Source organism: Artibeus jamaicensis, unplaced genomic scaffold (genome assembly GCF_021234435.1).
Source record: "Artibeus jamaicensis isolate MK-2021 breed Jamaican fruit bat unplaced genomic scaffold, CSHL_Jam_final contig_415, whole genome shotgun sequence".
Lineage (NCBI taxonomy): Eukaryota > Metazoa > Chordata > Mammalia > Chiroptera > Phyllostomidae > Artibeus > Artibeus jamaicensis.
Genome location: NW_026521823.1, coordinates 22,259,214 through 22,285,612, shown reverse-complemented (window position 1 = coordinate 22,285,612; position 26,399 = coordinate 22,259,214). Strand labels below are relative to the sequence as shown.

Here is a 26,399-nt window from a genome sequence, read left to right as displayed (position 1 = left end):
ATGGCTGAGTGTATTCCATTGTGTATATGTACCACATCTTCTTTATCTAATCCTCTACCAAAGGACACTTTGGTTGTCTGCGTGTCTTGGGCACCATGAATATTACTGCAATGAACATAGGGATATATTTTTTTGCAAGTAAATGTGTATGCGTGTGTGTAGGTTTTTTATGGGGCAGATACCCAGGAGACAAATCAGCGGGTCATATGGCAACTCTATTCTTAATTTTCTGAGGAACCACCAGACTGTTTTTCCATAGCAGCTGTACCAGTCTGCATTCCCACCAGCAGTGAATGAGGGTTCCTTTTTGTCCACAAGCTCTCCTGTACTTGTTATTACTGGTCTTGTTCATAATAGCCATTCTGACAGGTGTGAGGTGGTGTTTCAGTGTAGTTTTGACTTGCATTTCCCTATAACTAGTGAGGTGGAGCATCTTTTCATGTATCTTTTGACTGATTTGTATGTCTTCTTGGGAGAGGTGTTGTCTGTTCAGGTCCTTTGTCCATTTTTCAATTGGATTATTTTTTGGTGTGGAGTTTTATGAATTACTTATATATTTTGGATATTAAACCTTTGTTGGAACTGTTGTTTGTAAATATCTCTTGTTTGGTTGGTTGCCTCTTTAATTTTTTTTTTCCTAATCTTTTGCCTTTGGGGCAAATTAGTGAAATTCAGAGAACCAGTTTTGGCTCTTTCATTTTCTGTATTAAATGTTTGCTCTCTCTTCCCTTGATAACTGCTCTTATTCTGTATTTTCCTTTTTTTTATAATCTTTTCATTTTGTTTGCTGTTTTCTTTCTAGCTTCTTAAGTTGTAAGCCTAGATTATTTACTTCCAGACTTTTTTTTTCCATTATGTGCATTTATGTATTTGCAAAAAGCTATATATTTCCCCTAAGCACTACTTTAGGGGGCATTCCACAAATTTTGATGTCATACCTTATTTTGATTTACGTGGAAATATTGTCTATTTTCCATTGTAACCTTCTGTTATAAATCTTTTACTCATAGTTTATTTGGAACTCTGGCTTTTAGGTTTCCAAACATTTGGGAATTTCTTAGTGTTCTTTCTGTTGGTTTCTAGTTTAATTTTCTTGTGATCACAGCCCTTGTAAATTCGTTGAGACTTTATCTGTGTTCCAACATATTGTCAGTTTTGGAAAGTATTCTATCATGCATTAGAAAAAAAGTGTGGATTCTTTATTTGTTGGTTGTATTTTTCTATGTGTGTCAATTAGGTCAAATTGATTAATTATGTTTTAAATTTTTCTACATCCATGCTGTTTCATCCTCTTCTTGTTCTGTCAGTTACAAGAGGTATGTTAAAATCTGCTCTTTTGTTAATTTTTTTCTCTTATTCCTTCAATTTTGCCTCATATATTTTGAAGCCATGGTATTATTAGGTGCATTAAAGTTAGGGTTGTTATATTTTCCTTTGATTTGACCCTTTTAGCATTATGAAATGCTCTGCTCATCTGTAACACTACTGGCCTTAAAAATGACTGTCGAATATTAGTACTTCGGGGAGGCTGGTGAGTGTGTTCAAGATACATCATATTTTGCTGTGTATGACACGCACCTGTGGTTTTGTGCGCATTATACACCGGATTAGTATGCCCATGATGTTTAATCATTATACCCATGTATAATGTGCATCATTATTTTTCCCTTTAAAATCTGGGCAAAAATGTGTACATCATACACGGCAAAATATGGTGTCTTCTCTAGTCCTTTTACATTTTATTCTGTGTCCTCTTATTTAATATTTTGAATTAACAATTATTATTTTACATCTTTTTACATTTTATTTTTAATTGAATTTATTGAGGTGACATTGCTTAATAAAATTACATAGTTTTCAAGTTTGCAATTATATAATATTAGATTATTTGTATGGTGTATTTTGTGTTTACCACCCTAAGTCACATCTCCTTCAGTCACCATGGCAATTATTAAAGGAAAACCTTCCTTCTGTATTTCTTATAGTGTTGGTATATTGATAATGAATTATATCAACTTTTGAGGATCCAAAATATCTCTGTTTTTGTCTTCATTTTTAAAGGTGTTTTTGATAGGTATGTAATTCTAGTTGCTAGGTTGCCACTTCCGCACTCCCTTGCACTTTATAACACAAAAAATGGAAGCAATCTTGTTGTTCTTTTGAGTGTATATTTTTATCTCAGGATGCCTTTATGATTTTTTTCATTATCCTTTGATTCAGAAGTTTGTATCTAGAATTTGGTGTGCTGAGGTGTGCATTTTCCTCCTTGAGATTTCCCTGAGTTTCTTGACTCTCTCAGTTGATTTCTTATTTTTGTAAAATTGTCATGAATTATCTCTTCACATAGTGCTTTTGTTCCATTCTTTTTTTCTTCTGTTTGTCATGGATTCCAGTTACATAAATGTGAGGCCACGTGACTGTGTCCCATATCTCCCACTCTGTTTTGTTCATCCATTCTTTTCTCTGTGCTTGAGTTTTTAGGTATTTTTTTCTTGGCCTGTCAGCAAGTCCTTGAATCCTGTTTTCCTTGATTTCCTTTTGCTCTTAAAATCGTCTGACAAGTTCTTAATTTGAGATATTTATTTTTTAAGAAAACCTATGTGGCTTTTTAAAAATAAGATTCTGTTCAAAATTACATTGTTTTGTTTTATTTTTTAAATCCTTGCATCTATTTCAAGTCCTTGCCTCCTAACTTCAGTATCTGGTTTATCTTGAGTCTGCCCAGTTGTTTGGTTTTCTCTTGATTATCTGTCACATTATTTTGCTTCTTAGGTGGTCTTCTGTGGGCCTGACATTTGGTGTAAAAGAACAGTTATTTTTTTCTAGAGAGGTTTGTTCTTTGCTGTATTACATAGATAGGGTAATATCTGAGTTGACTACTTTAGTCCATTCAGGGATTGAGTTGATTCTTCCTCTAGTGGAATTCTGTCTTCTAAACACTGGGAGACTCTGGGAAATTGACTCTGACCTGTTGGCCTAACCTCCTTGTCCTTCTTCACTGCCCCATCACTAAGCAGATCTACCACTGCAAAAACTGGCCATGTATTTGGGGTTTTTCTAGATTTCCTGTCTGTCATTCCAACCCATGCAGTAGTCTAAAGCTCCAGTAGTTTCTGGTTTCTCTTTTACGTAGGGTGTGACTGTTTAAGCTGAGCTCAATTCTTACTGGTACCCAAACTCTGCAGATGTCCTCTTGGAACAATATGCCAGTAATAATTTTGGCTCAGTCTTGGCGACTTCTACTTCATCCAGTCCTTAATTGCTTCCACAGCTTCTTATGTTAGTGTAGGTTTAGAAGAGAGAACAGTGTCTCACTTCTATCTAGTATCTTACTTTAGGGAAGTGGAAGTAAGGAGTTAATCTTTGCAAAAAGAAAAAGCAGATAATTTTAGAGTGCTTATTTGTATAAGTGTAGTGATGTTTTGAATAGTTCTATCTGTATTGTATAATACTAATTAAATATTTTTTCTTTCTGATATGAGCCTGTTTATCAAAATATACTCTACACTAGGAGTCAACAAACTGGTCCACAGACCAATTCAGCACAATTCCTGTTTTTGTGTGGTCTGTGAGTGAAGAATAGTTTTTATGTTTTGAAATGTTAAAAAACATAAAAAGAAGAAAATGTCATTAAATTTTGTGAAATTCAAATTCTCGTGTCCAGGAATAAAGTTTTATTGTAACACTGCTATGCTCATCTGTTTATGTGTTGTCTGTGGCTGCTTTTTATGCTGTAGTGTTTGGTTGCAACAGAGATTTTATAGTCTACAAGGCATGAAATATTTGCTATCTAGTCCTTTACAGAAGAAAAAAAATGAAGCCTTTTTCTGCCTTAGACCACAGATTCAAACTTTTCATTGCTCATAGCTAAGGGAAATTAAAGATTGAAACCCTTTTATTCCTAAAGTTCTTTATTAAAATCCTAGCATTTTAGAGTTAAAAGGAACCTCAGAGATAATCTCCTTAATCTTGCTATTTTACAGATGAAGAAACAGATTCAGAGTGAGAGAGGTTTTTAAATTAAATCATGACTAATTTTGGTTTTGTTAGAAACACACTCAGTAATAATTTGATAGAGGAACTAATGAGCTATATCATGGAATAACTTGGCAGATTTACTTGTTCTCATATTGCAGAAGTGTTTGGTTTTTCTTAAACAGTGGTTGCTATTAAGAATATTTCTTTGGAATCTTTAAAGTAAATATATAAAATAAATAATTAAAGCACATTAATAACCTTTGTGTCTCATTACTACCCATAATTTTTTCAAATCTCATGGGCATGGGGTTCTTTTTGTGAAAAGACTAAAAATCTTATAGGAGGAATTCCAGACATTCTTCATTAAGCTTCTTTTCAATATGGGATTTTAAGTGCTAAATCACCAGGAATTTCAAGGTGAATTGTGGATGTTAAGACTGGTTTCTAGAGTTTTTCTTTTTTATCTCTCCATCCTCAGATATTATCAAAAGTTTATTTAAGCTTAGTTTTCAAATGCAGTCATATAATGGGATGTTATACTAACATGTAGCATTTTTGTTTTCTAATCTTGAATATGAATTTTCATATAATTTTAAATTTATTACTGGCTCCTTTGGACAACCCTCTACTTCTAAAATAATCCAAATGCACAACACAGTAAAGTCAGTTTATGACGTTTTTGGGAAAGCTGATTCTTCAGCTGGTTTATAGGAATTAGTAGGTTCAGATTCATTTAAATTGTTAGAATTTATTAAATGTTAAATGCATAGAAAGAAATATTTTATTTTAGGAATACATATGAAGTTATCTGAACTTTCAAGAAGTCCATTAAACAAAACAGACAAAAATATTGTATATTAGTGAAAATTTAAGTTCATGATAAATGGTTTTCAGAAAATGGATGTTAATTTGGATTTAGATGCTCGTATTCTGTTTCTCTGAAGTTTCGTTTTGAGCGATTCTTGACATTTTTATAAATTGTATAGAAGAGTAACTTTATAGAATTGTAAGCTTTTCACAGTTACATACTCCTGTTGCTCAAATAACTGATTTTAATCACAAAAACTTTAGTCTAAAGGGAGGTTAGTTTCCTAAGCCATATATGAGATATATTTTCATTAACTTGTTTATTCATCTGACATTTCTTGAACATCCATGATGTGTCAGGCACTGATGCAGGTGCTGAAATTATGACATTGAAATAGGCCTTCTTCATTGCTCATAGTTGAATAAGATTATGTAAGCAGGCATATCTGTTCATGTGTAGCATTTGGTAGCTATCGATCACTCTCTTTACCTTTATAGCTTACTATCATGGGGAAACCTCATCCATGGACATGGTTTCCATGACCTTCTGTGCACCAAAATCTGCATAAAATAATTCCATGGATACCTCCTTAATGGACATTTCTGGCTAGGTGTCCTTTAATATTTGGTGTCTCTATGGATATGTCCTTGGTCCTCTGCCTGTTTTACTCTTTGAGCAAGGCTTGTAGCTCTAGCTCTGAACTTCCTTCTTTCCTAACTTTTCTTTCCCTTTTGTCCTACTTCTCTTTCTTTCAAAATAGTATTGAGTTCCAGGTATTTTTCTGGGCAAAGAGGCTAGATAGAGCAGTAAATAAGAGAGACACAGCTTCTGCAGTCTTGTATATATCTTGTTGAGGGAGTGATGCATTAAACAGATAATCCTATATGTAGTTACATTTGTAGATTACACATGAGACACAAGTATAAAATGCAGGGAGAGTGTTTATTAGGGAATTAATCCAGTATAGGACATTCCTGAGTATGAGACATAAATACTGGGACCTCAGAGATGAATAGTGTTTAGCAGGAGATGTGGGAGAGAATATGAGTAGAAGGATAAACTTTGTAAAGCCTCTGAGGAGCTTAGCAGATTCACACAATTGGAAAGGATGTCTTTGTGGCTGGAGTGTGATGAACAAGTTGGAGACAACTGAAAAATGAGGCAGGAGAGACAGGCGGAAAGGTCCGATCTTGGTTAGAGGATATGATAAACCATGTCAGTGCCTTTAAACTTTATTCTTAGACAATTGAGAAGGTATTAACCAAGTTTTAAGTGGAAGAATTACCTATTCAGATTTGTGTTTTTAAGCGTTGACTTGGGTTTTTTTATGTGAAGAATGGATTAAAGGGGGGCAACTATAAGAAATGAGATATGAAGCTTTTGCAATAGTCCATACAGGTGATGGTAACTTAGATTGTTGGCATCACAGCAATAGAGATGGTGTAGACAAAATGAAGGACTATTTATGAGATATACTCAATAATTGACAAGATTTTGAGGTTATTTTCATTTCGGGAATGAAATTGAAGGAAGTGTTAGGGAAATTTTTCATATGCTTGTTTACATCTATTTTGTTGAATAAAACATTTTGAAAATCAAACCATTTTTTCCCTTAGCAAACTAATTCTTCCCCTTGTCTTCCCTATTTTTCTGAATGACATCGTTACCACTAAGTGACTACAGCTTCCACTAAATTGGTTACCAAGTGTCATGGACTTGAATTCTGTAGCATGTAGAAGCTCTTCCTTTTCCTCCTCTTTCTCGCCCTTCTTCTTCTCTTCCTACTCCTCCTCTTCAGATTTTGTTTTTATTATAGCAATAACACTCTCTTGCTTTTTATCCAAGTCTCTGAACTCCTTGAGGCAAGAACTGTCTTTTTTACCTTGTATCTTTAGTACCTAGAAGTGTGTACCTCAGCATGGTAGACATAAAAAAATATTAATGAAATTAGAATAAAATGTTTTCTGTGACTCTTGTTTCTTCCACTCTAATTCTCATTATTTTCCACATTTTTTTCTCAAAGTCTTTTTAGAGGTTTCTTTTTCTTTAAAGAATAATTTGGTGTTAGGGTTGTAAGGTAATGAAAAACCAGCTGCTGGTGTGAGCAGTGTATGAGTTGGAGTTTTCTTACAGTCATTCAGTGAAAATAGAATCCTGAGCCTTTTGCACTGCAGCCCTCACTACTACAAAGAGTAGATTTTTCTGGGAGGGAAACATAGTTGATATTTATTAGCATCCCCATTGTTGAATAAAGTTTAAAACCCCCCATTTGATGCCTTTAATTTTTTTAATTTATAAAAGTATTTGCAGATTTCAAATTTTTAATCATTTCATGTGTATTTCTCAGATATCCAATATTGTATTATCTCAGTAGCTACATTATATAATAGTATCTTATATGTATGTATAGAGTATACTGTTTCGTAGGAAGAACGTCCTTAGGATAAATATTCATGTGTCTACTTTAGAAGTACTTATTTTTAATAGCTTTGTATGTCCTAAGTGGACTTCCATAATTTTTCCATGTTTTTTACATTTTTAGGAATAAGAAAATTTTAAATAAGAAGAAGTTGAAAAGAAAACAAAAGAGCAAATCAAAAGTCAAGACAAGAAGCAAGGTAAACTGTTGGCTATTTATGGGAATAAGGACTTTTTTATACAGTGATTTGAATGAAAATGCCAAGATTAACAAGGTGTGAGTATAAATATATGAGGGGGGACCCCTCCTAAAAAATGGAATCTTCTGGAGTGGGCCCCTTGTAGTACAGGCTTCCCCAGCTAGGTGAGTATTCTAGGATCCCATTTATATCAATGTACCACCTGGTGTTGTTGTGAGAGGCTGTATTTAGCTTCAGTGAAATCTTTTTGGAAGACTCATTCAGTGTGTTTGCCCATTTCATGATGGGTGATTTATGAGTATACACTATGCTGAGTGTTCAGTAGTTTTTGACCAAAAACAGCATGGCCCCATGTCCCACCCTCCCAATCACCTGATCTTGCCCCGAGAGACTGTTTTTTGTTTCCCTGGATGAAAGAAGGCCTCAAAGGGAAACATTTTGCCAATGTGAAAAAGATGAAGCAAAAAACGGCAGAAGCACTAAGAGGAATCAGAGTCAATGAGTTCAAAAACTATTTTTGAGCTGTGGGAAAAAACATCTCAATGGGTATGATTGCATCAAATGGAGAGGAGAGTAATTTGAAGGTAGCTGAAGTTTAAACATGTAAGAATAAATACACAATTTTTTTATAAATAAATTCTGGGTTTTTGGGGTTCCCCTTCATAGTTAGCAAACCATTTCACTTCTCTGTGCTAAAGTAATTTTTTAGAAACCCTTTATTATTTAATTACACAATTTAATTTTATATTTTTACCAGCAGCCTATAAGTTAATATCTGATCCTAAAATTTTTATTTTTTATATTTGATTTGGGGGAACATAAACATTTCTTTCTTTTTTCACTCTAACTACTTACTACTGTATTGTAGTACAAACAGAAAATTTTGGCTTGTGAGTTGGGACTTGAATTTGGGTTTATCACATGCATATGCATATGTGACGAGTTAGGGAGCATCATGGTGCATCTATGTTGTTCCGAGATTCTTTTGACTATGGGTGGCTGTGCAAAAGAAAATAAATACAATATAGAAGATTTTAATTAGATGGGACCTCAGCGACAAGGATCTCATTTTCCATCTAGTACAGAAATCCTTGCTGTAAAACCATGTAGTTTTTTCATAAACATTCCCAAGATCCAGATTCCACTTTCTATAAAAGAGTCTCTTTTCTTTTGAACAGTACTAAGAAACCTAGACATGAAGAAGATAGGAGTCAGAACTATGCTTTTTAAACACCTCCATTTGTGGTTAAAGAAGCAATAGCTTAGCTTGGCCTGTATATCATATTTAAGTTGTAGAGACAATTGTTTCCTGCTCTTTTAAGTTAGTGTTCTTGCTATTGTAACTGAGAGAAATCAACTTTAAAGTAGTAAACAAGCAAACAAAAATACCCCAATAGGATAACGGATGGAATATTTTTGGTGGCTCTGTCTTGAGACACAGCTGGATCCGGGGATTAAATAATTCATTAAATCTATGTCTTCATCTCTTGCTTCTGCTTTCTCTTTGTGTTGGCTTATTGCAGCTCTTTTGTGTGTGGGCTGCTAGTGCTCCAACTTCATTCTTTTTAACTAAGAATGTCTTTCCTATTGGCTCCAGCAGAAAGTCTTGGGTACGATATTTCGATTGATCTGTATCATGTGCTTTGGCCTTGAAGGTGGGGTAGTTTGAGGTGAGCTCCCTGATGAATGGGAGAGGGGTGGTTACCCTCAGGACAGTATTGCTGGGTGGTCAGATAAATTATGTATTTTCACTATATCACCTCTTATAATTTCTGCTTTTAGGTAGAAGATAGGAATTAGAGAGTATTTTTGATATACCTACTATATATTAAAAACCATTAATAAATATGTACCCAACCTGTACCCTCTTTCCACTTTTTTGGAGTTATGTGCAGAATTACAGTATGGGAATCTTGAAGATCTTTTTAAGTTCTTTTAAGGTTTCCTTTGGTGATTTTCCTAAGCATACAATGTCCAGGATGAGGTGGGAAGTCAGGTCTTTTGTCCCTTTGAATTCTGTTTCTCACTTTGTGCCCTTAGTAGTTCAGCTCTCTTATCTAGGCCTCAGGTTTTATATCTACAATCTGGTTTCTAGGAGCAGTTTGTGATAAGAGTGATATAAAAACATGCATCCTTTCAGTCTTCAGATATTAATTACATGCTGGTTATGGTAGGTATTTGGGATAGAAAGATGAATAAGAAACATTTCCTGCTCTTGATAAGCATATAAAATAGTAAAAGTTTGTTAGTCTTTCCCTCTGTCATTGTTTTTGGACTGTTTTTCATCCACCCTGTTTTTTAAAAAGTTATTTAAAAAATACCAAAGGGCTTTATTCCCATATTATTTAAAAACAAGCATTTCTTTTCATCAAAACTAAAAAAAACACTTCTGCCAAGATGGAGGCATAGGTGGAGACGCCGTGCTTTCTTACACAACCAAGTTGAGAGACAACAAAATATTAGCAACAGAAAACACAGGTAGAACACAGAAAATTGAACTTTTTGGAAGTCTGTTAACAACAAATTCTTCAGCCTGACCAGTAAGAGGGGTGAAACCAGCAGCTGGCGGAGCGGGGTTGCACAGGAAAACTCGGTCAGAAGGACTCAGGCGCAAGGAATCCAGGCGCAGGGTTGGACCTAGTGAGAGACCCAACGAGCGACCTCGGGGAAACAGCAAGGGAGCAGGGCTGTGGGTTGACAGTGGTCGTGCATTTGTGCCCGGATAGACAAGCGAGGGAGTGGGTGATTGGACGGGACCCAGCAGGCCCCAGCAGCTTAAGGCAGCACAGGGCGCCATCATTTCCCCTCTCTGACCCCGCCTCCACATACAGCGTCTTAACCCAGGGACCTAAGTGGCCCTGCCCCAGTGAACCACCTAAGGCTCTGCTCCTCACCCAGCTGCAAGAAACAGCAGAGGGGGCCGCCAATGCCCCACTCTGACCACGCCCCCACATACAGCGTCACAACCCAGCGATCTGGGAGTCCAAGGCGCTGATCCTCACACTTAAAGGGCACGAACAGACCAAAAATGGCTAAAGAAGATCTCAAAGCCCCAGAGCCTATAAATCTAAGTGATGAAGAAATAGCAAAACTCTCAGACACACAGTTTAAAACACTGGTGATCAGGATCCTCATAGAACTGGTTGATTATAGCCACAAATTAGAGAAACATATGAAGGCGAACTAATTGAAATGAATGGAATTGCATAGGAAACCAATAGCAATGAAAAGGAAACTGGGACTCAAATCAATGGAGTGGACCAGAAGAAAGCAAATAATGGCCAAACAGAAAAGAGTCAAGAAGCAAGAATTCAAAGAAATGAGGAGAGCCTTAGGAACCTCCAGGACGTCTTTAAACACTCCAACATCTGAATTATAGGGGTACCAGAAGGGGGAAAGGAACAGCCACCAGTGGAAAACTTATTTGAACAAATAATAAAGGAGAACTTCCCCAGTCTGGCAAAGGAAATAGACTTCCAGGAAATCCAGGAAGCTCAGAGAGTCCCAAAGAAGTTGGACCCAAGAAGAAACATACCAAGGAACATCATAATTACATTAGCCAAGATTAAAATGAAGGAGACAGTCCTAGAAGCAGCAAGAGATAAGGGGACAGTCACCTACAAAGGAGTTCCCATCAGACTGTCAGCGCATTTCTCAAAAGAGACCTTACAGGCCAGAAGGGGCTGGAAAGAGGTACTCCAAGTCATGAAATCCAAAGACCTACAACCAAGATTACTCTATCCAGCAAAACTTTCATTTAGAAGGGAAGGACAGATGAAGTGCTTCTCAGATAAGATCAAATTCAAGGAGTTCATCATCACCAAGCCCTTATTATATGGAATGTTAAAGGGACTTATCTAAGAAAAAGAAGTTAAAAAAACATGAACAGTGAAAGGACAGCAAACTCACAGTTATTAAGAACCACACCTAAAACAAAAGCAAACTAAAAGGACAGCTAGATCAGGAGTGGAAACAGAAATGAAGATCTCAAGGAGGGTTAGCAACAACAGGGGAGTGGGAGGAGGTGAAGGGGGGAGAAAGTACAGAAAATAAGTAGCATACACAGTAGATAGAAAATAGATGGGGGGCAAGAATAGTATGGGAAATATAGAATCTAAAGAACTTGAGACACATGGTCATAAACTAAAGGGGGGTAATGGTGGCGATGGGGGTAGGGTGGAGGGGAATGAAGGGGGGAATAGAACAACTGTAATGGCATAATCAATAAAAAACAATTAAAAAAATTTTAAAAACCTTAAAGCAATTTAGCTATATGGCACTATCTCCTTTTTCCTTTCTGTCATGACCCCTCTTTTCTCCTCATCCATTAGGCATCTCCTTCATTCAGTTTCCTCCTTATTTATCTTAGGTACCACAGTCTTTTTAGAAAAACTCTTGTTTCATCTACTGTCTTAGTTCTCTGTTGCTGCTGTAACAAATTATACAAATTTGATGGCTTAAAACAACACAAATTATCTTATTGTTCTGCAAGTCTGAATTTCAAAATGGGTCTCACTGGGCTAAAATCAAGATGTCAGGATGTCTGTATTCCTTCTGGAATCTCGAAGAGAGAATTCATGTTTTCGCCTTTTCCGGCCTCTAGAGGCTGCTTGCATTTCCTGGGTTGTGCTCGCTTCCATTGTCAAAGCCAGCAGTAGTTGTTGGTTAAGTCTTTTTTTTTAAGATTTTATTTTTTTTTTATTTTTAAAAAAATTTTATTTAGTTATTTTTCAAGTACAGTTTTTTTGTCTATTTTTCCCATCCCAGCCTCCCCCGCCCCTTGCTCCCCACCTCCCTCCCATTTCCACCCCCCTTAGTTCTCGTCCCTGTGTCCTTCCTATTTGTTCCTCCAAATGGTTAAGTCTTTTTATGCCGAGTTACTCTAACACTTTCTCCTCTGACTGTCCTGGCACTCTCCTTCCTTTATAAGGACCATTGTGATTACTTGGGCCTGCACAGATAATCCAGAAAAATCTCCCCATCTCAAGATTTAATTTAATCATATCTATAGGGTCCCTTTTGCCACATGAGGTAACATATTCACAGGTTTCAGGGATTAGGAGACATATATTTTTACAGACCATTATTCTGCCTACCACATCTTCCTTTGCTCCATGTATATTTGTTGGACTCATCTTACAAAATGGATATGAATCCAGCTCTTTTCTCTTTCCCTGCAGGTTAGTACCATGTGCTGCAAAAGGGAGTTTAAAAAAGCTAAATGATACCAGTACACATTCAAATGGACTTTTTATAGTCAGCCTGTCCTTATTTTTTCTGGTCATATAGGTCTCTCATTTCAAAAGTTCGCCACTCTCCTCAAACTTCTGATTAATCCCACCCTCCAGCACATGCTTTCACTTTCCTACAGGAGAAATATAATCTATTATACAGGAAACTTCTTCAACATCCTGCTACCTAACAGGTCTGTCTTAGGTCAGTATCCTTAATAGCAGAACCAGAGACAAGGATTAAAAGTGTATAGTTGGGTGAGATTTGAAGGATAAAATCAAAGTTCTCAAAATTTCAATCATCCCAAGGGTTTCCTCATCCTCTGCTACATTCCATCTCTCCCTACAGCCCTGTCTCTAGGCAACCACAGATATCAGCATAGTGACTTTGAGTTGTGTCCACGTAGTTGTACATATTAACAGTTTAATCCATTTTTTGCTAAATAGTATTCTCTCTTATGGATATATCTTGATTTGTTAATCCATTCACCCATTGGACATTTTTGTGTTTCCAGTTCATGTCCATTGCAGATACAGCTTCTGTGAATATTTAAGTAGACTTTGTGTAGATATATGTTTTCATTTTGCAGGGGAGGGGTAAATAACTAGGGGTAGAATGATTAGGCAGTGTTTCCTTCAGTGAGTTGCCAGAGGACTCAAAAGCAGTTTATACTGATGACAGATTTAGTACAACAGAAGGTAATTCATAGCAGGCATCAGGAAAAAGAAAAGTTCTGAAGATGTCTCAGGAGTTACGGTGTAGGCTTCCTAGTTCTTCCTTGGACACGCTTTCCATCGGGCACTGAGTACAGAGATAGGTGTGGAATGCTTCCACCCAGGAAAGCTCGTTCGAGTCAGGATCTGAGCGTTTTTAGGGGGTTCTGGTCATGTAGACATACCCTGCTGTGCAACCAGCCCTGACAAGGGAAACCCAGGCGATTTCACATAGTACATCACAGATTGAAACAGGTTTAATCTTGGTATTTATACGAAGCAATCAAACAAACCAGTAAGCATGGTCCATTTTTCCAGCTGTATATAACAGAATCATCAGTAACTAAACTAACAAAGAAAACACTAAAGGCCACATTCCCAAGGGTTGACCAAAGGTCAGTCATGGTTTCTGTCAAGAAATACAAGGAATAAGCAATCATACCTGCAGTATGAACTCTTTCCTCAGAGGTAACATGGTAGATGAATGTTTAACTTTTGAGAAACTGTGAAAATTGTTTTTCAAAGTAATTACTACATTTTACTGTTCAACCAGTATTATATGAGAAAATCCAGTTACTTTATATCTTTGTAAACATACAGTATTATTAGCCTTTAAAATTTTAGTCACCCTAATAAATATGCAGGGGTATTACTGATAATGTAAACATCTTTAACTCGCCTTTCTCTAATGACTAATGATGTAAACATCTTTTCATGTGCTTTTACCCATTTATATTTCTATTATGTAATGCCTGTTAGATTTTGGATCTCCTTTTTGTAATTGTTTGTCTTATTATTGAATTGTCACAGCTTTTATATGTTGTAGGTACAAGTTCTTTGTCAGATGTCTGCATTGCAAATAATTTCTCCTGTGGCTTGTTTTTTTATATAGTGCTTTAGAAGAGCAAAAGTTTTTTAATTTTATGAATATAATTAATTGACTTTTCAATATGATTTGTGCATTTTGTGTCTTAAGAAATGTTTATCTACCCTAAGGTCACAAAGATTTTCTTGTAGAGATTATATAGTTTTAGCTGTTATATTTAGGTCTGTAATCCACTTCAACTTTTTTTGCTGAGAAAAATGATGTTTTATTATTGTTACTTGACCATAAATTATCATTTATGAAAGTTACATAAATGCAAGCTGATCACCTTTAAAGTCTCAAAAAGCCAAATATAAGGCACAGAAAATACATTCAATTGAAAAACGTACTGACATAACTCTTCTATATGTTGTGTGAAATTCTAGGAAGAATCATTGAAATAATTACTCAAAGTAATATTAAAGGTAACACGAGATGTTTGGTCTTATATGTCAATTTAACTGTATAGTGTCTATAATAATAGGTCAAAGCTAAAGTACATTTGTAGTTTGTAACAGTAAAAATAAGTTTGCAGATACTCTGTGTGGAATAAGAAGATAGATCAAGGATAAAATGTTGTACAGTCTTATCAATTAGGCCATCTTTTGAAGATAATTTTTTAGGGTAGCTAAAATGAACAACAGTAAAGGTTTACACATACAATACTAAGCTGTTGTACTAGGGCCAGTACAGCTGACCCTTAAAGAATGTGGGGCTTAGGAGTGCCAACCCACTGAGCAGTTGAAAATCTGTATAACTTCAGTTGACCCCCTGCATTCATGGATTTCCAACCTTTGATAGAAAATACTGTTTTGGTCCAATGTTGGTTCAATCTGTAGATACACAACCCAGGAGTATGAAGGCCCAACTCTGTATTTATTGAAAAAAATGCTGCACTTAGTTGAATCTGGCCAATTCAAACCTGTGTTGTTAAAGTATTAACTATATTTTTGTTTGTAGAGTTTGCAAATCAAAACATAACAAGAATTATATATAAGTATTGGGAGGAATACACCAAATATTTCAAAACTGCCACTATGTATTTCTTTTTCTCCGACATAAGCGGCACAGATCTGGGCTTGCTGTGTTTGAGATGATTCACTTCCTTTTGTCTATGAGCTTCTTTCATGACACTCTGTTCTTGAATCTGACTGTAGATAGATTTTGGTAGATGTCGGTGATGAACGATATGTTTTATATGAGGATGATGCTGAAATTTCTCTTTCAACTTCTGGTTATAATCTTCAGCTGCCTTTTCCTGTGATGTAAACACACCCAGTTTTTCAGAAGCATTAGCTTTCCATAGACAAATGTTCATTTCATCAGATCTACACATCTTGTACTTGCTGTCAAAAGTCCATCTTACACAGCTAACATGTTGCATTCTCTTTGTGTGGTATACTTCCCTGCTTCTACTTTTGTCCACATAAAAGGTTTGAATAAGTTTATCAGAATGAGCAGACACGAACTCTTTCCCAGCTGGAGAGTAATCCACATCAAGTACCACAGATATGTTATCCAAGTGCACCATTACAGGACTGTCCAGTGCATGCAAAACAAAAGTATGAAAGTCGTAATCTTCATTTGCTGCAGAAAAATGAAAGCTTCCATAAGCTCCCAACAACTTGTATTTGTTCTCATATCTAAGATGACCTTTTTCAGAAGAACAGCTTATCTCATATCATACAGAATTATATTCCTGTAAGAAGCACAGCTTCCCAAGAGAATTGTCTCAGTTGGGTTAAATTTAACACTACTCATACTGTCAAATCCCCAGGTCATTGAACATACAGGGCTGGTCCCAAATGACTACTTGCTGTTCACATGTGGTAAAAATAGCTTTTCTCCAATGCTGATCAATTCCTGTATACACTGTCTTTCCTAGTAATGCCTGCAGTGCTTCTGCCTCTTCTCCAAAGCCTGGTGCATCCCTTCTCCATTGCCTCACCATTTTGTCATCAACAACAGTAAAAAAAAAAGAATTCCCACAAAAACAAGTACATATTCCTCATACAGAATGCTCATATGCTTGTATTGTATGGATACAATTTCACTTGGCCAAGTTCCAAATTCTAACCACTCCATCGCATGCCCCAGAAAGGACAGTAGCCAGGCTCTTTGGCTGCTTTGCCAAGCAGTTAACTCTATCTTAGTGACCATCCAGAGAAGCAAGGAATGGTTTTGCAAATACACATTCCAGTTTGGTAGCACTTAAAGTGCTTATTTGTTCTTGTGGTACCTCAAAAGGGTGTAAGGTTGGATCACAGTTTCTTGGAACTCTCTGTAAATGCCACTTGGTTTGCAGACATAATTGTCCAGGTTCTGGCTCAGCAGCATCTTCACTTTCATTTTGGCTGCCAGTTCTCGCTGACTCTACAAATGTTTTCCTCTGGGTTTTGGTTACTGCCCACTCCCCTTCAAGTTAATTTTTATATATGGTAGGAGATAAGGATTGATGTTCATTTTCTCCCACATTGGTATTCAGTCGAACCAGCATCATTTCTCAAAAAGACTTATCTTTTACCGTCGAATTGTTTTGTCATTTTTGTAAAAAATCAGTTGACCATATTTGTTTGGGCCTATTATTGAATTTACTGTGTATAGTTGACCTATATATCTATCTTTATACCAATACCCTACTATACTATAATAGTTTTGAAATCAAGTCATATGTCTTTTAACTTTAGCCTTTTTAGAAAAAAATTGTTTTAATAGCTTTAGATCCTTTATATTTCTATATATTTTAAAATCAGCTTGTAAATTTTCATGAAAAAATCTCTGGAATTTTTATTGGGATTGCATTGAATCTATAGATTTAAGGAATAATGTCCATTTTACTGAAACTGAATTTCCTATCAGTGGACATGATTTATTTCTGCATTTATTTGTCTCCTTTAATTTTTCTCAGTAGTGTATTTTTGGTTTTCAGTGGATAATTTTACTAAATTTAACTAATTATGTTTTTTTTAATTTTATTTATAACTACGTTTTTGATGTTATTGTAAATGCTGTTATTTTAAAATTGTTTGTTTTCAATTTTGAGGTGATTGCAGATGATTGAGATTTGAATGCAGTTGTTAGAAATAATACAGAGAAATCTTGTATACCCTTCACACATTTTCTTTCATTGGTAAGGTCTTGCATAGTAAACGCACAATATATCACGTAGAACATCACAACCAGTATCGACCCTACTGATCTTATTCAGATTTCACCAGTTTTACTTTACATGTACTTGTTTATGTGTGTGTCTGTGTAGTTCTGTGCAGTTTTATCGTACACGGGTCTGTGTGACCACTACTCTAGTCAATACATACAACAGTCCCATCACCAGGATCCTTTGTGCCACTCCTGTAGCCATAGACATCTTCCACCCTCACCCCACCCTCACCCCACCCTCACTTCTGGCAGCCACACGCTGTTCTCCATTGTGAAATCATGCAGTATGTAACCTTCAAAGGTTGGCTTTTTTCCACACAGCACAATTCCTTGAGATTCATCCAAATCGGTACATATAGTAATAGTTTGTACCTTTCTTTTTTTTTGCTCAATAAACATTCTTTGGTATGGATATACCAGTTTGTTTTTAACCATTCACCCCCTAAAGGACATCTCAGTTGTTTCCAGCTTTTGGTTGCTTTGAATAAAGCTGCTGTGAATATTCATGTGTTGGTTTCTGTATGACATAGGTTTCATTTCTCTGGTATAAATGCCCAAGAATGCAGTTGTTGTATTGTACTGTAAGCACATGTTTAATTTTGTAAGAAACTGCCATACTTTTTTCCAGAGTGGCTGTATCATTTTACATTCCTATCAGTAATGTATGAGAGATCCAATTTCTCCACAGTCTCACCAGCATTTGGTGTCACTATTTTTTATTCTAGCCAGTCTGACAGGCATGTAAGATATATACATATATAACTATAAATATTCTTATATATATGCTCTCATTTTGTTTTAATTTATATTTTCCTAATGATTCATGATACTGAATCTCTTTTCATGTGTTTATTTGACTTCTGTGTATCTTCTTTAATGACATGTCTCTTAAAGACTTTTGACCATTTTTTAACTGGATTACTTGTTTGTGTTACCAGTGAGCTGTGAAAATTTTTTTGTATATTCTAGATGCTAGTTCTTTGTCAGATAAGTGGTTTGCAGATATTTTCTTCCAGACCATGACTTTAACACTATTATTTTTTAATTATATTTTCAGTTGTTCACTTCTAGTGTATACAGGTATTGAGTTGGCCAAAAAGTTTGTTTATTTTTTTCCACCAAGTGCAGCTTTAGTAGCACTTAGTTGTCTTTAACTTCATCGAAAACAATTTTGTTAGCTTGTATTGTGACAGCTGTAATAGCGTACACTTAAACAACTGGTGAATTTTTGTACAGCCATTTAAATATTAAGTGTGAATCACAGGAACAGGTATAAAGGTCACATGGACAAAAACTAATAGGGGTGGAAATGGGAGGGAGGTGGGGAGTACTGAGGGGTGGGCTGGGACAATTAAAAGACAGAAAACTGTACTTAAACAATAATTAAATAAAAAATAAATAAAGTATATTTTCTAATGTAAAAATAAATAAATAATGTGAAGGAAGATATGCAACATTTTTGGCATATTATGCTTTTTTTAAATCATCATACCATGATTTTATTTTTTATTTAATTTTTATTGTATTTTTTCCATTATCATTAGCTCCCCTTAACTATTCTCCCCCCAGAATTCACCACACTATTGTCTGTGTCCATGAATCCTTTTTTCTTTTTGCTAAATCCTTCCCCTCTAAAACCTCTACAATAGCTTTCATTTGCTCTCCATCTGTGAGTCTGTCACTGTTTTGTTTGTTAATCCAGTTTGTTCATTAGATTCCACATATGAGTGAAATCATGTGGTATTTGCCTTTTTCTGACTGGCTTGTTTCACTTAGCATAATGTTCTCCAGGTTCATCCATACAGTTGCAAAGGGTAAACTTTTTTTTTTTTTTTTACGGCTGAGTAGAATTCCATTGTGTAAATATCTCATACTTGTTTTATCCACTCACTAATTGATGGACACTTTGGCTGCTTCCATATCTTGGTGATTTTAAATAATGCTGCAGTGAACATAGGGATGCTTTTATTCTTTTGAGTTTGTGTTTTAGGTTCTTTAAAATATATTCCCAGAAGTGGGAATGCTGGGTCAAAAGGCAGATACATTTTTAATTTTTTGAGTTATCTCCATTCTGCTTTCCACAGTGGCTGCACCAGTCTGCATTCCCACCAATAGTGCACAAAGGTTCCCTTTTGTCCATTTCCTTGCCAGCACTTGTTGTTTGTTGATTTATTGATGATTGCCATTCTGACAGGTGTGAGATGGTATTTCATTGTGGTTTTAATTTGTATTTCTCTGATAAGTGACATTGAGCATCTTTTCACATGTCTATTGGCCATTTATATGTCCTCTTCAGAGGAGAGGTCCTTTGCCCATTTTTTCATTGTTTTTGTTTTTTTGGAACTACTTTATACATTTTGGATATTAACCTCTTATCAGGTGTATCGTCAAATCTGTTCTCACATTTTGTGGGTTGACTTTTTTTTTGTTGATGGTCAAAACAGCATGGCACTGACATAAGAACAGGCACATACTATATTTTTTGGACCATAAAACACACTTAGGTTATTTTAATTTATTTTTATTTTTTTAGGTTATTTTTATTTATTTTTATTTTACTTGGCGTTCAAGTACAGTTTTCTTTTACTCCCATCCCAGCCCCCCCAACTCTCCCCACCTCCCTCCCATTTCCAACCCCCTAGTTTTTGTCTATGTGTCTTTCATACCTGTTCCTGTAAACCCTTCCCCTTTTCCCCTAAAATTCCGCCCCCTCTCCCTCAGGTCACTGTCAGCCTGTTCTCTATTTCAGTGTCTTTGGTTATATTTTGCTTGTTTGTTTGTTTTGTTGTTCAGCTTCCTGTTAAAGGTGAGACCATATTGTATTTGTCTTTCACCACCTGGCTTATTTTGCTTAGCATAATGCTCTCCAGTTCCATCCATGCTGTTGCAAAGGGTAGGAGCTCCTTCTTTCTTTCTGCTGCATAGAATTCCATTGTGTAAATGTACCATAGTTTTTGGATCCATTCATTTACTGATGGCACCTAAGTTGCTTCTAGCTCTTGGCTATTGTAAATTGTGCTGCTATGAACATTGGGGTGCATAGGTTCTTTTGGATTGGTGTTTCAGGGTTCTTAGGATATAATCCCAGCAGTGGAATTGCTGGGTCAAAAGGTAGATCCATTTTTAGTTTTCTGAGAAAATTCCATAATGTTTTCCTTAGTGGTTGTACCAGTCTGCAGTCCCACCGACAGTGGATTAGGGTCCCTTTTTTTCCACAACCTCTCCAACACTTGTTTGTTGCTTTGTTTATGATGGCCATACTGACTGATGTGAAGTGGTATCTCATTGTGGTTTTAATTTGCATCTCTGAGAGCTAATGATATTGAGCATCTTTTCATTTGTCTCTGGATCCTCTCTGTATCCTCCTTGGAGAAGTGTCTGTTCAAGTCCTTTTCCCAGTTTTTAATTGAGTTGCTTGTTGTCTTAGAGTAGAGTTATGTAAGTTCTTTGTATATTTTGTAGATTAAACCTTTGTCTGAGGTATCATTGGCAAATACGTTTTCCCATACAGTTGGTTTCTTTTTATTTTAACACTGTTTTCTTTAGCTGTGCAGTAGCTTGTAATTTTGAGGAGATCCCATTTGTTTATTCTTTCCTTTATGTCCCTTGCTCTCGGGGACATATCAGTAAAAATGTTGCTATGTGAGATATCTGAGATTTTCCTGCCTATGTTCTCATCTAGGACTTTACTGGTGTCATGGTTTATATTTAAATCTTTTATCCACCTTGAATTTATTTTTGTGTATGGTGTAAGTTGAGTTGGTGCTTGAGTTTCATTTTTTTGCACCTAGCTGTCCAGTTCTCCCAACACCATTTGTTGAAGAGCTATTGTTATTCCATTTCACACCTAGGTTTTAGAGGGGGAAAATATTGAAGCAAAAAATGTGGTAAAATATTTAATAACATAAATAACATAATATTTAATAACATAAATAACATGAATTTCATAATGTAAATGTAAACAGAACTCAACAGCAGCATTAACAACTGTTATGCCTCCCAAATTGGGCCGGGGGGCTGGGGGACGGCGTGCATCTTATAGTCTGAAAAATATGGTATATCAATGGAATGAAATAGAGAGCTCAGAAATAAGCCCACACCCTTATAGTCAATTAATAGTCGATAAAGAAAGCAAGCACATATAGTGGGCTAAAGAGAGTTTATATAATAAATGGTGTTGAGAAAAGTGGACAGATACATGCAGAAAAATGAAACTAGACCACCTTCTTACACCATACACAAGAATAAATTCAAAATGGATCAAAAACTTAAATGTTAGGCCTGAAACCATTAAAATCCTAGAAGAAAACCTAGGCAGCAAAATCTTGGATATTGCTCATAGAAATTTTTTGTTGGATATATCTCCCTAGGCAAGGAGGGAAAAAAGAAAATACAAACAAATTGGACTACATCAAACTTAAGTTTTTTGGCATATTATGCTTTATTATTTCAAGAAAGGTAAAAATGCAACTGAAATGCCAAAAAAGATTTGTGAAGTGTCTGAAGAAGGAGATTGTGACTGATCAAACGTGTCAAAAGTGGTTCACAAAGTTTCTTGGTACTCTTGACATTTTGGCCAAATAATTCTTTGCCGTGGGGCTGTCTTATACATTGGAAGATGTTTAGTAACACCCCTGGCCTCTACCCACTAGAAGCCAATAGTGGGAGATGGCCAACATACTCAAAATAATCCAAATCAATAAAGTTATTGATGAAAATGAAAATGTGTCTTTTATGAAAAAAAACTAAGTGGACTTTTTGGCCAACACAATATATTACTTGTTTTTATCTATAACTCTGGTATCCTGTGACTGCTAAATCTATACCTTATTCCTAGTGACTTTTTTTGCAGACTTCTAAGATTCTTCATGTATTCTGCAAATAAAGGCATTTGTTTTGTAGACTCTTTCTTTCTAACTGTACTTTCTATTTCTTTTTCTTGGCTTGTTGCACTAGTCTATTACAATGTTAATCAAATTGCTTAGAATAGATATCTTTGCCATGTTTGCAGTCTTAACTTGTAAGCATTTTTTACTATTGTTACCTTTAGTATTTCATAGATACCCTTTATCAAGTTTTAGAAACTCTGTTTCTAGTTTGCTTAGACTTTTTATCTAAGTCTAAGTCTGTCTACATCTGAATGGGTATTTGATTTGTGTCCAATGCTTTTTCTATCTTTATTTATAGTATCTTAGTATTTTTTGTCTTATTTTTGTTGGTATGGAGAAATTACACTGCTTTTTCGGTGTTGAGCCAGCCTTCTTTTTGGTTTGATTATGATCAGTTATCTTTTTATATATTGTTGGATTTGGATTGCTGATATTTACTTTAAAGAAAAATATTTCTAGAGGACATAGTTACACATTATATGTAAATTAACTTTAGTACATTTTTTTATTTAATAGAGAGTATTCTGGCTTTCGCCAGTTATTTATAGAAGAAGGGTAGAATTTTTTGAGACCAAATGTTTTTGGTACTTGAGGTGTCATTTTATTTTTTTTGGATACTTCCTGAGATATACTAATTTTTAGAATTTTTAAAATTTAATTAACTAATTTTAATTGTTTTCCAAGTACTAATTATTAGAATTTGGATTTGTAGGATATCTTAAAAGAGTTCTGTAAATTTGTAATTTAAATATATAAAAGTTTTGTTGTGGTCTGATGAATAAAATGCTGGGACTAGACAAAAATTATTTAGTTTTAACTATTAAATTCCTAAGCATGTGATAGCTAAGACAGAAGTTGAGGAAATCGTGTGTTCATAATCTGCAATTTTCTTAGCATTACCATTATTTGAATGAGAATGAAATTTAAAGAATTACCTAAAATTAAGGGTTTTCTTTTTAGCTCTGATAGATATTTAAATCCCTTTGTCTACTTTTAAAAGAAATCAGAATGTAATTCACCATTTGTAGAAGACTCAACAATACACTTGGTGTCCCTTTGGAAAGCCCCAAATTAATATCCTTTGATATTATATCAGTTAAGCTATGTTGGCTCGATTCCTGTCATGGGATAAAGGGGTATTTTTCTTCAGTTCTTTGCCTGCTCCTTTTCAGCATTCGTCAAGTTGGTTATTGTGCTGTTACTCAGAAAGTGGCAAAGTATGGTACAATAGGAAGGGTGCTATAAGTTGAGTCAGAAAACTGAGATTCTTTGCTTTGTCAATTATGTGGCTTCTGCAAGTCATCTAGCATGTCTAATTCTAATCTTACATTTTCTATTTAAAATGAGAATTAATGATGGAAAGAAATATGAAATTGAAATATTTTATCTTGTTTTTCAGTTTGAAAACTTGGAAAACACAGTAATCATACCAGATATCAAACTACATAGCAATCCTTCTGCATTTAATATTTATTGCAATGTACGTCATTGTGTTCTGGAATGGCAGAAAAAGGAAATATCATTGGCAGCTGCATCTAAGAACTCTGTGCAGAGTGGAGAATCAGATAGTGATGAAGAGGAAGAATCCAAAGAGCCCCCTATTAAGCTTCCAAAGGTAAGTCACTAAGATTCACTTAGGTACATAACCTACCAGTGTTTAGGTTATAACACATATTTGCGTTGCTAAAATACTTTGCTTTTCATAAGAATGTACACTAAAAATAACATGGCTTAGGAGTAAAAATAGATCTAGAGTAGACCAGGAAAGCTCTATGCAGTTTTATAACTGGAGTGCTAACAGAGTCAACAATTGGTTACATGAAAAGATACTGCGCAGTTGAAAACAACTAATTCTTAGACTGGTTTTACTGAGTATTAAAGAAATAAAATATCAGGCATTCTTAAGGCAACATTATTTTTTTTTCATTCTCATCCAAGGTCATTTTTTTCCATTGCTTTTAGAGAGAGAGAGTAGGGGAGAAAGGGGGAGAGAGAGAGAGAGAGAGAAACATTGATGGGAGGAAGAAACATTGATTGGTTGCCTCCCACAGATGCCCTGACTGGGGATGGGACCCTCAACCGAGTTATGTGCCCTGACTGGGGATTGAACCCACAGTCTTTTGATTTATGGGATGATGCTCCAACCAACTGAGCCACACTGGCCAGGGTTTTAAGTCAGCATTTTTAAGCATGATTTTTAGTATCGAAAGATGGAGAGTCAAAGGGGCTTTCAAAGAAAATCAAATAGTACAGTTTTTCATTGAGTACTGACCCATCAGGAAAAAGGGTACACTGATTGAGAACATCAGTAGTGGAGTCAGACTGCCTGGGTCCAAACACTCACCATTAAAAATACTAGCTGTGTGAATCTGGGAAAGTTATTCGACCTCCGTGTGCATCAGTTCTGACATCTATGAAACTCCAGGCATCTCAAACCCTAAAGACCTCATCCTTTTCTCTATTGTGTCAGTCAGTCCTTTATGTCCTGCAGATGGCTGCCAAAAGAATACACTGCCACTCTCCACACAGACCGAAACCTGGAGCAATCTGACTACCTTTCTCTTCTTTCTGCATTTTTATTTATTTTTTATTTGTAAAGGTTATTTCTACCAAGTATTTACTTTATATGAAAAAATTTAAAAACAGTATAATTTACTCTATAGTAGGATGTAAGTCTATGTTTTCCTCTTGAGCTTTTTAAAACATATTTTGAAAGTATCAACATTAGAACTAATACAAGAACTTGTGGCAGAGACTTAATTATTAAATCTAAATGTGATGCACTTAAACTTTTTATGTTCATACTTGTTAGTGAAATAACAAAATTACTTTTGGAAATACATGAGTTGAGAGCAAACTAAAACTTGAAAGACTCATGAAGTCATTTTTCTTTGGCCAAGTATGTTTTTACCTCCCTGTTCCTAGCGGTGGCATTGTGCTGGCTGTTTCAGACAGTTGTTTCGATTTTGTGTTCTTTCAGTTATAATAGAGAGCCTTCCGGATTTAATTATTCGAAAGCAACAGTAAAGATAAAATTCAGTAAATGCACAAAGGATTCTTTTCTGAAGATAAGTGGAAAAACGTGTCCTTTGGTAGTTATAGTTTATTATTGAAAGTGTCAAACTTTATTGTGTTATCTGATTATTATAATGAACTATTTTATTTAAAAGTTACATTTATTAATTTTGCTATTTATAGGGACAGTACCTATTCATTGTAGATAATATGAAAAATGCAGAACATTTTTATAAAGAGAAAATATGAATTAAAAGTTTGAAATTATTTTTAAAACCCTATTAACCAAAAACTATCCACCATGAACACTTTTATATACACACATTAAAATACGTGTCTGCACAAATGCAATCATACTGTATTTGAAGTGCTATATAGTTTTCTCCTTTTCCAGGGGTGCCTGACCTTTTGATGTTTCTGCGCCATACATTAAATGCACAAACACTAATGAAAACAAGAAAATCTCATGATGTTTTAAGTAAATTTATGATTTGGTGTTGGGGGCATTCATACCCATCCTGGGCCTCCTGTGGCCCATGGGCTGTGGGTTAGACATCCCACTTACTTTTTTCTTCCTAACATTGAGGAAGTAGAGTGTGTTCTCACTGATTATAAGACAAGCTTCTAAGTGTAAAGTGCAGTTTTAAAGTTCATGCATGTGATAAAAAACTCTCAGCCAAACCTCAGTTTTTTTATGAAAAAAACTTATTTCATAACATGTTTTGTTCCTCTGTTTAACAATTCAAAACTAAATATGATTGGAAAACTTGAGGGTGATTTTTGTTGCATATTAAGTACATATTACTATTTTGGAAATGAATAAGTTTCCTCACTTATTAAAAAGAAATCTACAGTGAACTTCAAGATACAGATAATTAGTCAGAATCCACAGTGGTTGACTTAGACACATGGGTAATTCTCTTGTCACAATCAGTATGACCAACATGTTTTTGGGTATGTCTCACCAAAACCAGCTAGGCAGCCTACCTCAGTTGCCTGTTGTCATATGTTTATTATTAAACATAATTAAACTTAAACTTACCAGACAGACAACTCAGAAACTTGTTCAGTAAGTAGCCTTACTGTTTTTGGCAAGGTTCAGTACTTTATTGCTGTAGAAAT

General features: G+C 35.3%; 1 protein-coding gene and 1 pseudogene across 12 annotated transcripts in view; one reads left to right on the top strand and one right to left on the bottom strand.

The window, feature by feature from the left end:
- MYCBP2 (MYC binding protein 2) overlaps positions 1-26,399 on the top strand; it is a 263,498-nt gene that overhangs the window by 23,459 nt on the left and 213,640 nt on the right. For all 12 annotated transcript variants that reach the window (XM_053665528.1, XM_053665529.1, XM_053665535.1 and 9 more), the window contains exons 2-3: positions 7,329-7,404; positions 23,662-23,877. In XM_053665528.1, coding sequence (XP_053521503.1) covers positions 7,329-7,404; positions 23,662-23,877 — 292 coding nt within the window. The remainder of the gene's footprint in view (positions 1-7,328; positions 7,405-23,661; positions 23,878-26,399) is intronic.
- On the bottom strand, positions 15,185-16,563 carry LOC119047866 (DDB1- and CUL4-associated factor 13-like; annotated as a pseudogene).